The sequence below is a fragment of the Pituophis catenifer genome, unplaced genomic scaffold, assembly GCF_029215685.1.
Source record: "Pituophis catenifer annectens isolate HBS135680 unplaced genomic scaffold, rPitCat1.0.hap2 SCAF_1, whole genome shotgun sequence".
Classification (NCBI taxonomy): Eukaryota; Metazoa; Chordata; class Lepidosauria; order Squamata; family Colubridae; genus Pituophis; species Pituophis catenifer.
Genome location: NW_027256881.1, coordinates 355202280 through 355215657, shown reverse-complemented (window position 1 = coordinate 355215657; position 13378 = coordinate 355202280). Strand labels below are relative to the sequence as shown.

General features: G+C 59.7%; 1 protein-coding gene across 1 annotated transcript; it reads right to left on the bottom strand.

Moving 5' to 3' along the window:
* Positions 1–4139: 4139 nt before the first annotated feature.
* On the bottom strand, positions 4140–13241 carry THOP1 (thimet oligopeptidase 1). Its single transcript, XM_070944854.1, has 13 exons — positions 12970–13241; positions 12643–12840; positions 12152–12300; positions 11529–11636; positions 11230–11332; positions 10127–10287; positions 9899–10034; positions 9163–9529; positions 6236–6437; positions 5974–6160; positions 5259–5387; positions 4542–4678; positions 4140–4449 (listed from the first exon to the last, which is right to left on the bottom strand). The coding sequence occupies exons 1-13, from the start codon at positions 12983–12985 to the stop codon at positions 4291–4293; spliced, it is 2052 nt and encodes a 683-aa protein (XP_070800955.1). The 5' UTR covers positions 12986–13241; the 3' UTR covers positions 4140–4290.
* Positions 13242–13378: the final 137 nt, after the last annotated feature.

The window sequence follows — 13378 nt, the reverse complement described above, 5'->3', positions numbered from 1 at the left end:
ACTGCTTCAGGAAAGGCGGCCCCAGCGGGAGGAGGCCGAGCTGCCCTAGACCCTCCTGAGCTCATGAAGGGCTGCCCAGCGCCCCAGCCTTTGCGGGAAGGGCACCCTAGCCAGCTGCCTTCGGGCTCCCCCGGCAGCACCCGTCGTCTGCGAGGGGCTACGTGTCCCGCGAGCAAAGCAGCTGCCGCCACCTGCTGTCCCCAGGGCCGGGGGGGGGAGGGAAGGGGCAGCAGGTGGCCGAGCCCCAGCAGCGCACACGGCTAATTTGGACGCTGCTATTTAAATCGCAGGCAGGCTGAAGAGGAACGGGCGGTGGGCTCGCAGTCGGCTAGAGCAGCCCCCTCCCCGCGCTCTCCCAGACCGGGCGAGGAACGCCGGAGTTCCCGCTAGCTCGCCCAGCCGTCTGCCCCAGCAGTCCATATCCTGGCTGGCATGCAGATGGGAGCTGTAATCTTGCTCCAGCAGGTCAGGACCCATCCTCCCCCGCCACCAGAACTATGCAGCGCACGCTCGCAACACGCGGAGGAAAGGCCGGGCCGGGAACAGCCCCGAAGTGGCAGGAGCGGGGCTGTGGATCGCAGCTGCCTGCCTGCCATCGCCGGACCCCCGCAGGACGGGAAGGCGCTGGGCTGGTCCCAGCCCGGACGCCTCGCTACCTGAAGGGGCGGCTCAGGCCTTCGGCTACAGAGATTCAGAGGGTGGGCGGACGGACGGACGGCCCTGCTTTGGGAAACGGCGCCGGGCCCGCGCCAAGTTGCCGCTCAAGCGCCGTCGCCATGGAGCCGCTGCAGAGGCTGCGAGCTCCTTCCGGCCCCGAAGACCAGACGGGCGTTGCAGAACTTAAGCTGCCTGGATGCACGCCCAAAATAAACGGCCCGGAATTAGCCCAGGCTAAAATTAGCCCGGCCTCTCGCCCTTCAACGGCGGCTCCCTGGAGCGGCCGGTGTGGGGAGAAGCAGCCGGTTCCCGTGGCGGCCCGGAGACCTCCTCCGCCCCACGAAGCAAGCCTTGCATAAAAGGTGTCGGACCCTGGAAATCAAGCGGGAATCTTCCCGATCCCGTGGAGATATAGGATCGTATCCAAAGTACGCCCAGGGAACTGCCTCATAAAGCCCCCAAAACTGACCGTTGTTGCATGTAAACTATTACAGCGGAGTTGGAAGGGACCTCGGAGGTCTTCTATCTAGCCCCCTGCCCAAGCAGAAAACCCTCTGTCCTAAAAACTTCCAGCGATGGAGCTCCGCAACTCCTGGAGGGAAGCTGTTTCCATGATTAATAGTTCTCACTGTCAGGAAAAGTCTACGGAGGTTCTCCGCTCCCTCATCCAGGTCGTGGTTGTCCCAAAGGGGCTTTTTCGGGAGGCAACTGCACTTCCTTGTTTTTTGTTTGAAGACGTTTTGCTTCTCACCGCAACAAGAAAACAACAAAGTCCAGTTGCCTCCTGAAAAAGCACCTTTGGGACAACCACGACCTGGATGAGGGAGAATCTCCGTAGAGTTTTAGCTATGCACTTTGGTATGGACATCCTTCGAATGGTGAGGGAGTATGAACTGATTCCCAGGAAAAAAAATTGTAGACTACAGGAACTGCATCTCTGTAGTTTGAGATGCGGACAAGACAGACTCCGCCCAACACCCGACACCTGCCTCCAACAGGGAAGGGACACGGGGCAGAAAACATCCTGCAGCCAAGAAGGCGCCGCACCATTGGCACTGCCCAGGGGACCCTGAGGACACAGATAATCCTTCAAGCGGCCTCAATGACTCTCATAAGAATGCAGACGGCCAGCTGTCCGCAAGGAGTAATAAATCCTCCCATTCCCCACCATCCAGCCAGAGACCAAGAAGCTTCTCAGACGAGAAGTGAAACGTCTTCAAAGAAAAAACAAGGAAGTCGAGTTGCCTCCTGAAAAAGCACCTGGGGGGGGGTCACTGGCAGGAAGTTTCTCCTTTATTTCCAGGTTGCTTCTCTCCTCGATTAGTTTCCACCCATTGCTTCTTGTCCTGCCCTCAGGTGCCCTGGAGAACAGAACCACCCTTCCTCCCTGACCCCACAGGAACTGGGTGTGTGCGTGTGTGTATCACCTCCTAGATTTCCCATGAGTTCAGGGCTGGGCTCCACCAAGTCGAGTTCCTTGGGATTAATATGGGAACAATACACGACTGCTTGTACTCCCCAGAGAAGTAAGCCTGGCTTTTCTCAAAAGAACCATGTTGCCATTTAGGACATCTGGAACCAGCAGGACAAAACACTTTCCAGTGTTGAAAAGGTGGAGTTGGAAACCGACACTTTGAAGGCACATAATTTGGCTGGTCTACAATCCCACTGGCTGTACATGGCTGGGGAAGGGGAGGAAGGGGCTAAAGCTCCCCATGCCAAATCTTTTGGTTTTGCACATTAGCAGACATGCACTCCGGGGGGGGGGGGGGTCACCTGCTGGGATCCTTCTCTGCAGCCCCTTCGGAGTGCAAGCAAAATTAATCAGAAACCCCAACCCCCTGCACCTCAACTGCCAGGGAGGCGGGGGAGCTCTGCAAAACCTTAAAGACCTGGTGGCTCCTGTGGGGGTGGGGGCTGGGGGGTGTTGAATGGACTTGATCTGTCCACCCTTGGGGGCATTTTATGTACGTTCTCCTCTGGGATTGGAGTAATACTTTCATTGTGATAGCCACTCAGAACTATGTTTGCAAGAGGGCTAGCCCACTGATCCCTTGCCAGATGTTAACACACACCCCACCCCGAGAAAGAGGCCATCTAGGGCAAGATGTAGCTCAGACAAGATCCTCTGTCCATATTGGAGTCCAATGGCTGATCTATGTTAGGTTACCATCATGTACCGGACACAGGAAGTGGCGGTTGGGACCCACTGGGTCTTGTGGGAAATCCATTCATGATGGCGGCTTGGAAGCTGATGTGCGATTGTGGGGGATGGCTGAATCCAAATCCCTCGCATGACCCGAGGAAGGCCCAGGGGGACGGCAGGCACAGACAGGTTTGACCATTTCCCTGGCTGTCCAGGCTGGCAGCCACTCTTGGTTCTGCAGGATCCAATCTGGGCCGGTCACCGGGATCACTTTGGCTTTCCATTCTTTCCTGCCTCCCCCCAAAACAGCCGTTTGAAAAGAGGAGTCGCGGTTGGTGTCAGGAACCGTTTTTTTCTCCTACTTCTGGGAATGTGATCAATTTTGGGACGAAGAGGGAGGAGCAGATGAGACGAGGCGTCCCCCCCTGGGCCCCAGCACCCCTCTCCTCACCCTTCCGGCAACTGAGCTATTCCCAGACAAGGCAGATCTCTTGGGAGGCCTGTGTTGCCACAGCAGCCAGCACAGGCCCCCTGCCCCAAGCCCCAAAGGACAGCAGCAGAGCCCAGAGGCCAGCCAAGCTTTGGAGCTGAACTACTGTAGGCCGTTTGCAACAGGAAGAGGCCGAGTCTGCCCTGGGCAACAGAGGCCCAGGATGGAGGCAAAGGCAGGCAGGCAGGCAGGCAGGCAGGCAGGCCAGGGGACCCTGGAGCCTCTCATGGGCCTCCAGCCTGACCAGAGAGGCCTCTCTGCTCTCCCCCCTCCAGGATTGCACACGGGCCGCCTGGAGTTGAGATCCCCACCGGCCCAATGTGGACCCCCTTCCTCCGAGTCTGGCTTCACATGGCCCCCAGCAGGAGAAAACCCTCACGCCGGGCACCCTGGCCAGCATCTGCCCTGCAGCCATTGGACAGATGGAACTGCTGGACTCAGCCAGAAACCAGGCCTGTCCGGAGAAAGTCTGGGCAGAAAGAAAATGCCAGCCCTTGCAGACTGCCCCTCGCTCCCACTGTCCATGTTGGCCCTTCCCAGGCCAGCATCACAGGCCTTGGGCTGCCTCCTGTTCCTGGAGGGCTCCGTGCCCCTCAGGAGAGGCGCCCTCCAACCTAGGAACCCACAGAGCCCCCTGGGAAGCCGAGTCGAAGCTGGCCTGGTGTGGGGGCGGATCCCTGGCTCAGAGGAGCACAATCCCAGGGCACCCCAAATGCTGCCCTTCCCTTCACCCTTGGAAAGAGCAGAAACTCTCCCCAGAAGGTGCTTGTCTGAAGTGAGGCTCGTTCCATCCACACCTCGCATGCTGATGACCCCGAGCGCCCTTTCTAGCACGTCACCACAGGATGCAGGTGAGAAAGCAGTTTAATAATGCTGCCCCCCCCCGTGACAAGAGCGGGGGGGGCAGCCTCAATCCAAGCACACCACTAAATCTACCACAGCAGCACCCTGGAAGAGGGCCATGTGCAGGACTGTCCCACGGAGGAGCAGCAGCCGTTCAGCATGCCGAGGGCAGGGAGCCGGGGGCCACAGCCAGCCCCTTGCTTTCCAGAAAGGCGTCCTGGGTGGGGGACCTTCCAAGGAACTGGAGCAGCATCTCTGCAGCGTCCACTGACCCACCTGGCCGAAGGATGCAGTTCCGGTAGTCCAGCCCCACCTGCAAAGAGCAAGACTGGTTCTGTCTGGGGGTCATCCCCTGGGCAGGCAGGAGGGAGTCTTTCCCAGCTTTGTGGGAGGGGGTTTCTGTACCTTGGAGTTCATGACTCCCTCCTGTTTGAAGCGGGTGTAGAACATGTCCATGGAATAGACCTCGCTCCACAGGTAGCCATAGTACTGGGCGTCGTAGCCTCCTGCCAAGTGGCCGAACGTGGCCGGCATGTTGGTACCTGAGGGCAAGGAAGGAGAGGGCGGCGTCTGGCCTGGCTGCGGCTTGTGGGGGGCAGGGGGGAAGGCAGCAACCCCTCCACCTGGGACTGCGCACTCCCAAGGCCGCTTCTGAGCAACTTCCTGCTCCCGGCTCTCCCCCAGGGAACCCAAGAGGCTGGCTTTGCTTTAGGCCACCCAGTGGAGTCCCTCACAAACCAGATCCACTGGCAGAAAACTCCTCCGACACCCACCCACCCCCATTGATTAGCCTACTGTGCCTCTGTGAGGAGAGAGTGCGGCTGCTCCCTGCATGGACTTTGGGGTCACAACCTGACAAGCACCCAGTCTTTCCTCTCCAGTCCTTAGAGGCCAGAAGGGGCCTTGGGTGGCAGAGCTGCCGAACGTGGCCAGGCCTCAAGCAGGGGCTTTGCTCACCAAGGCCGAATTCTTCACTGGAACGGATGGCCTTGTGCTTCATGCTGGCCAGCTGCCCTCCTGCTTCCCAACCCCTCCCTAACCGGGGGGGGGGGGGAACAAGGGGGGAGGGGAAGCGCACTGAGCATGCCAGGCTGCCTGCAGGCTCTTCTTCCTGCCTCTCACCAGGGGTGGCTGGGACCCCCAGGATCTCCTCGCAGAGCCGGGCGTATTCCTCAGCGGGATCCGCTTTTGGTTGCCTGTGAAGCGCCTGGTCGACCTTGGCCAACACAATCTGCCGCAGGTTGAAGAGCCCTGAGAAGCCAGGGGGGAAAAGAGGCGTGGGTGAACCCTAACCCTAACCCTAACCCTAACCCTAACCCTACCTCTGGGCCAGCAGGGGCCAAAGCCCTCCCTGCTGAGGAGGCTGTGCCCCATAGGGCAGGGAGACCCCCACAGGACACCCGGCACTTCACCCGGTACTGTCAGTTGTGCTGCAGTGCAACTGGGGAGGAGGGGTCTTCGCAAACACACACACACACACACACACACACACACACACACACACGCAGGATATTAGTTGAGTGTGACACCCAGCTCAAGTCGGGCAACTTCTGCCCATTGGGATCCTTCGGCCCGCCCCATGTCCTCTCCCTGGCTCTGCAGGACAGCCGGGGCACAGCCCAAGTAGGGGCCAGCCTAGAGAGAGGGCACAGCCACCACAACAGATTGCAAACACACGAGTGGCGAGGCGCAATTCTGGCCCCCTGCTGCTATCTCTCCCTCCCACGGCCCGGAGCCAAGGTAGAGAGCTGCCCAAGCGGAGAGCAGGCTCCCCCATGGGAGAGGGCTCCTTCCCCATGAAGACCGCCCCCACTCCACAGGCCCAGCAGCCACTCACCTGTGTTGGCCTGGCGGGAGCGGATGAGCTTCTCCAGCAGCTCGGAGGGGATGCGCTCGGCCGTCTTATAGTGCCTGGCCATGCGCTGCAGGGGCACCTTCTCCCACACCCAGTTCTCCAGCATCTGAGACGGGGCCTCCACGAAGTCTCGCTCCACGTGGGTCCCGCTGAACATGGCAAAGTCGGCCTGTGGGGGAAGGGTGTCAGGAGGCTCGCCTCAGGGGCAGGATGGGAGCCCCCTTCCCTGGGGCCTGCGCCTAACCTGGGAGCACAGCTGGTGCATGACGTGGCCAAACTCGTGGAAGTAGGTCTCCACCTCGTCGTGCTGCAGCAGGGAAGGCACCTCCTGCGTTGGCTTGGTGAAGTTGGCCACCATGGCAGCCACGGCGGTCTGGCGGCTGCCGTCCGGCAACAGGCAGCCGGGCTGCAGCCCGAAGCAGGCCGCATGCCCGTATTTTCCCTCCCTGGTGCAGACAGGAGCCAAAAGAGGAGGTCAGAGCAGCCCCAAAGCAGATGATGGTTTCCAAAGACTCACAGCGGCCCATTTCACCCCCAAATGCTCCTACGTACGGGCATAAATGAAGACCAGATCCTTACTCTGTTGTAAATGAGCCGGAGGGAAGAAACCTCCCTGGAGGTTTTTTAAGGCGAGACTGAACAGCCGCTTGTCTGGAATGGCATAGGGTCTCCTGCCTATTTTTATTTATTTATTTATTTTATTTTATTTCTATATCGCCCTTCTCCCGAAGGACTCAGAGGCTGGACTAGAAGACCTCAAAAGGTCCCTTCCAACTCTGTTAGTCGGTTATTCTGTTGAATAACCAACTAACAGGAAGGGACCAGAGTTGGAAACACTGGAATGGTATGCTGATCCCCCAAAAAGCAGGTGATGGGTTGCTACCCATACACAGCCTTTGAAAAAGTTATTTCTGAAAATAAACAGAGGCCTTGAATAATAAATATTGTTTTGCTTTGTTATAAACTTCCTGGAAACATTTTTTCCTAGGGCGCTATAAAAAAAAGTCTGGACATAAATATAGTATCTGCATATTTTGCTCGCACCATTTTCATGTTTGCATCACTCCTGTTTTTCAGTAAGAACAGTTGAGGCTTACAGGTGAGGTAGGAAGCGATTCTGCCCAGGACTCTTTCCTCCCTGGGGGCCTGATCCTTTGTGCAAGTGGAAGACAAAGCCAGAACTTCAACAAAGTTCTTGCCTGCATGCCAGAAGGTAGACAGCTAGCCCTCCGAGTCCATACCAAGTCACTAGGCCACAGGAAGTGATGGAGACTCAAGCAACAGAAGAAGAGCCAGCCAAGTCCCTAGGCCAGCAAATCTGGAGAACACCACAGTGGCCAACCTATTGCGAGAGGTCAATCTACACTCCAACACACACACACACACACACACACACACACACACAGAAAGAAATTTCATAGAATGTACAAACTATCATACAATGTCCTTACTTTCCCACACAGCCCAGATCAGAGCCTGACATGGAAGAAAAGATGCCAAGCGCTCAAGCCAGCTTTAGGAAAGGCCGAGGGACGGGGGGCATTGCTGCTGCTGCTGCTGCTGCTGCCTGCTGGGTATCTGAAAAGGCCAGGGAACACCAGAAAGAAATCCCCACCAGCTTCAAGGAGGATAGGAAGGCCTTTGTGTTGATCACATGAAGCGGTGGAATGGCCTTAAGGAAATGGGAATCCCAGGAGGTCTCCTTGTCCTGGTAAGACACTGAAGGGCAGGCCAGGAAGCCTCAGGATGGGCAGAACGTGGAGAACCTCCAGGCGGGTGGGGGGTGGGGGGTGGGAGAGGACAAGGTGACATTCCCTTGCTTTATTTATTCAGCCTCCACGTGGAATAGCTGTCAAGGAAGCTGGACTGGGAGAAGACGAGCAGGGCTTGGGAACTGGAGGAAGGGACACCTGCAACCTGCGCTGGGCTCTCCTGACTCTAATGGCCGAAGATGCACCGGATATGCAAGAAGGGAAGTCCAAGAGCAGAGAGGGAAGAGAAAGGGCCAAAGAAGGACCGAGAAGGCCCCCCGAAGGTCCACAGGCAGAGCAAGCAGCCTCAGGAGCCTCCGCGAAGTTACCCAAGGGGCACAGAGTTTCTGCCTCTTGGGGTCAACCACGGACAGTGGAGGCATCGGCCATCAAGAGGCCCACCACAGACAGCAGATAAAACAGCCGCCGAGGCCTCGGAAAGAGGCTCAGATGCCTCCCTCCCTACAAAGACCCGAATTGGGGAAGTTCCCCCCGGCCCTCCCTAGAGAGGAAGGCTGGGCTTTGGAGGAGAGGAAGAGGATGGAGGCCTCTGGACACTGGGGGTGGACAGCAGCCCCAGAATCCCAGGGACGGCCAAGCAGACCAAAGGGCCCTTGAACGAGCAACCCTTGGAGGCCCCCATGACCCGTCCTCCTCCTTCGGACGCCTCAGGCGAAGGAGGCCCGGCTTTGCTGGGAAAGGGGGATAGAGAGAGAAGAAGATGATGACCAGCACCACGGGGAAGGACTCAGCCACAGGGGCAACAGAGGCTCCTCTGGGAGGCCTGAAAAAAGAAGGTAGGGACTGACCATCCTGAAAAGAAATCAAAGCAGTAGTTGAGACTGTCGATTCTGTCAATTTCTCTTTCATTTTTCAAACCTTTCCATCCGAAGCCCTGATTCCCAGACTGTGTGCCCCGGGTACACTGAAGCAAACTGCAAGAGGGTGGCAGCCTTCCTGGGTGAGGCGTGGGGGAACGTGGCAAGGGCTGGAGGGCACCAGCGAGGAGCGGTCAGCAGAGATAGGGGGAGGCTCTTCAGCATATTTTAAACTCACAAGGAAAACAACGATATTCAGCGTCTGCCAGATTCCACGCAAACCACCAGCCTAGCACGACTGCTGAGATGTTGGGGGTGCCACAAATTGAGAAAGTCAGTAAGCCTCTGCCCTTTGTGGCCAAAATACTCCCCAACCCCTCAGTTTCAAGAAAAGTTCTCAAGGCACTGCCTATCTCTGCACACTTCCCAGATCAGGGCCCGAGGTGTGCTAATTTCCGATCGGAAAACAGCGCCCTGAATTTGGAAAGGGGCAGCCGGAGCTGTGCAGGGAACCCCAGCAGCCTCTGCATTGAAGGCAGCCCAGCAGCCGGGCCTTCCCAGAGAGGCCCACGTCCCACCGCCCGCCTGCTCCCCAGGCTCACCGCGGGTAAAGGTCCAGGTAGAACTGGCCGAGGGTCTCTCCGGAGGCCAGGTCCTGCACGGTGTAGAGCTGGACGTCCTCATGCCAGGCCTGGGCATCCTTCTCTCGGCGGAAAGTCAGCCCCAGCAGCTCCTGGTAGATGCCCAGCAGGCCTTCCGTCACCACTTGCATGGGGAAGAACTCCTTCAGCAGGTTCTGGTCCACGCTGTACTGGGTCTCTTCCACCTGGTTCATGTAGTAACGCATGTCCCAGGCGTTGATGCGCCCATCGAAGGGCAGCGCCCGTTGCTCGCACTCCCTCTGCTTCAGACCCAGGATCACCGCTCGCTCCTTCTCGCCCAGCGGCTTCAGCTTGGCCGCCAGCTCGTCTGCAGGGAGCCCAGGAGGTGAGCAGAGACCGACCGTCCACCAGTGCTGAGGCTTGGCCCCTCCAGCCTGGCATACGAGGGGAGCCTCTGCCAAAGTTTTCTATGGGGGGGGGCACTGCAGCTGAGTCCCACCCACAGACACACGGCCCCTTCCGAATTTCAATTTATAACCTGTTTCCCCTTTACACCCCCCAGGCCCCTGCCCAGCAGCCAGGACCTCCTGGGGTTGCTCTGAGGTGGGAGCCTAGGCATTCCTGGAGAACAGAGCCCTCGGTCCCTGAGCAGCCAAAAGATGCCAAGGCGGGCAAGGCTCCCATCTCTCTGCTGACCGCTCCTGGCTGGTGCCCTCCAGCCTCCCCCACGCCTCACCCAGAAAGGAGGCCACTGTCTTGCACTCCTTGGCCATGTTCATCTCCAGCACAAAGGCCGCGTGGGTATCGAACCCCAGGAGCACCGACTTCTGGGCCCGCAGCTCTACCAGTTGCTGGAGGATCCGGCAGTTCTCCTGTGCCGTTTGTGGGGGGAGCAAGTTTAGCCTCTGAGTGGACCCTCTGCCCCGCCAGCGCAGGTGCAGCGAAGGCCCTCCCTCCCCCATACCTCTTTGCACCGGGAGTTGAACCGTTCCTCCATCCGCTTCCGGGTCTCAGGCACATGGCACTTCTTCATCAGGGGAAAGTAATGGGGGTACTTGAGAGTGACCTTCAGCTTGCCATCCTCCGCCTTCTCCAGGGAGCTCAGGAAATCCTCGGGGAGTCCTCCTGAAGGGAAGGAGCCCTGTTAGGGGGGGCTGGGCCCCCTACAGCCAAGAGCGCCCACCCACTCGGAGAAACCTGAGACAGGCCCTGCCATGGCTCCGTGATTGATGGTGACGGCGAACTTTTTTCTCACCATGCACGCTGAATGGGTGCAGTTCCCCCCCGCCCATCCCCACTGTGTCACTTTGGGTCCTGACCTGTTACAGCTGGGTCAGGAGAAGCGAAGGGAAACGGGCTGCCAGCACTGCAGGGCATGGGTGGAGAAGGAGCGGAAAGAGGAGGGGGAGGAGGAAGAGGACTCGCAAAGGCAGCCCAGCTATATTGCTCTAAACATCTCAGGAGGGGCTGCCGGGCAGAGGGGATGAGAAGTGCCAAGTTGCCTCTGGCAACAGCAGAGATGCCAGGCAACCCCCCCTCCCCACCCATCCAACACTCTTTTTCAGGGCCAGCCTGGCATGGAGGCCACCCACCCTTGGCTCCTGGAGCTGGGAAAAGCCCTCCCTCCCACCCTCAGCAGCATTGGGGCACAGGAGGAAGAGATTCCAGGTCCAAGAAGCGGGTCCAACCTCCCAGAGAGAGAAGGAAGGAAAGAAGAGGAATGACAGAAATTTTGACAGAAGACAGTCTCTGTCGCTCAGAATTCAACCCAGGCGCCCATGATATTCTCCGAGCTTGGCTTTTTTTCCAGACATTTCATTACTGAACTAAATAAGATCATCAATGCTAGATGGTTGAAGTTTACAAGAGGTTCAATTCACACTGTTGGCTTTACCGATGTAGACGTGTTAAGCTGTGAGGAACCTTCCTTGGACTAATTATCCCTGACAAGGCCGCAACAGGGCTCCCAGCTCTCTCCGAGGGGAAAACATGGCACCCTGGAGGTCACAGCCGAGGGCCAGGCCCGTCCCCACGATGACCGCCAAGCCTCTCCCACCGCAGCCTCACCCAGCTCCTCCCTGGTAAAAGCCAGGAAAGTGGCGTCTTCGTTGAGGTTTTTGCTGAAGTCGATGCAGAGAACGCTCAGCTTCTTCTTAATCTCCTTGATTTTCTGAGAAAGAGAAGAAACGACGTGAGCAACCTCCCCCCAGCAGAGATCCCCCCCCACAAGGTTCCAAACCAGCTGCCCTTCCTTAAAAGCCGCCTGGGCAGCCTCCCTGCCAGGGATCAGAGGCACAGGCTGAGCCCACCAGGCCTCCTGTCCCTTGCTCTGGGGCAGCCGCTTGCAGAGAGGGCAGCCTCTTCACCTCCTGCACCTCCCCGGCCAGGTGGAGGCCGCTCCGTTGGCCCAGCTTGACCAGCCTCTCCAAGTAGCGCTTGGCTTCTGGCTTCAGGGACGCACCGTCCAGTTTCTCCTGGAGAAGGAAAGGCGTTTCTTTTTTTTTTCTTTTTTTAATTGAAAAGTTTTGTAGAAAATACAAGCATTTTCACTCCCCAACCTTCCCCCCTCCTCCTCCCCACTTTCTGACAGAGCAGCCAACCCCACCCGCCCAGGGCCGCCGGGGCTTCTTTGAGTGCTTGCCAATCTCTGGCCCCAAGGTGTCTGGGGTCATGATGGCTGCTGACGCGCTGGGCACGAGAAAGGCTGAGTAGGAAGCAGCTAAAAGAGCCACGAGGCCCAGACAATTGGGGGGGGGGAGCGCATGGGGTGGAGATCAGAGCAGGGGTGCCCTCTGAGGCTCCCGCAGAGGCGGCTGCCAGACAGGCTCCATCGCTACAGCCTACGCCTTCTCTGCTGGCTGAGGGCTCTTGTGGCCAGATAACCACCCTGTCCGGCTTTGGCAGGGCAAGTTGGGGCTCCTCCCTGATTCTGCCCGGGGCCAGGGGGGGGCCACATGAGGCCCAGGACCAGCAGAGTCGGGCAACTGACCTGCAGCCAGGTGATGCGCTGGTAGACGTCCTGCCGCATGCTGGTTTCCACGTCAAACTCCGAGAGTTGCTTGTCTGCCTCAGTGCTGGCCGTCCGGATCTCCCGGTTGGGGGACACGTGTTGCGGGAAATCCAGCATATTCCGCTGCACTGCAGGGTGGGGGCGCGCTCAGGCTAGGTCGGGGGATCCGCCGGCACCCCTGCCCGACTTACCTTTCTGTCCCCACTAGCGTTCCCTGCCCAGCTGTGTGACCTGCTCCCTAGCCCTCTCCCCCGGCTTCCCTGCCCACGTCCACTAGCGTCCCCTGCCCACCTGTGCTCCGCTCGCCCTCGTGCCTCCCGCCCGGCTTCCCTGTTCCTGCCCATTAGCGCCCGCTGCCCACCTGTATACCAGGCACGCTCCCTAGCGCCCCCCGCCCGGCTTCCCAGCCCACGCCCACTAGCACCCGCTGCCCACCTGTGTGCCGCGCCCCCTGGGCTCTCCCCCCTCACCTGTGTAGTCCAGCTCGGCGGCGGCCAGGGCGCGCAGCGTGTTCTGGTAGGAGACCTCCCGGCGCTCGAGGGCGCCCACGGCGTCGTACACCTGCCGGGTGCGGGTGATCAGCTGGGCGGCGGCGCTGCGGATCTGCTCGGCGCCCAGGTCCCATCGAAGGCGGCTGCCGCGGGGCGTCGGGCTCGCCGGGGCGCTTCCTGGCCGGGGGACAAAGCGGGCGCCGTCAGAGCCCCCCCCCCGGGCCAGCGCCGCCAGGGCGACCGAGAACGACCCCCGCCCCACGGAGAGGGAGGGAGGGAGGGAGGGAGACCCTGGCCCGCAGTTACCCGTCGGGGGAGCCATGCCGCGTGCTCGCTCTCGGTCGAGGGGAGCCGGACAGACCGGGACCGCCCCCCTGGAGGGCGGAGCTCTCTCCGCCCGCCCCGCCCCCCAGCCCAGCCCAGTGGCGGGATGTTCCGTGGGCCCGGCACTCGGAGGCGAGAGGCAGATGCTCTGCCGGGGGTCCCAGGCTCCACGCCCGCGGACCGAGAGCCCCAGTCCCTCCCCTCGTGCGTGCGTGCGTGCGTGCGTGGGGAAGGCGGGTCCCGCGTGTCCGGCGTCCACGAGCGAAGCGCTCCCTGAACGGGGACTCGGAAGCGAGCTCCGACAAGCAGCGGCGGCCCCTCTACCCTTTCCTAGCTCTGGCGAAGGGGGAAGGCGACCTGGAGGCCGGCGACTGGCGGAACTCCGCCCGGC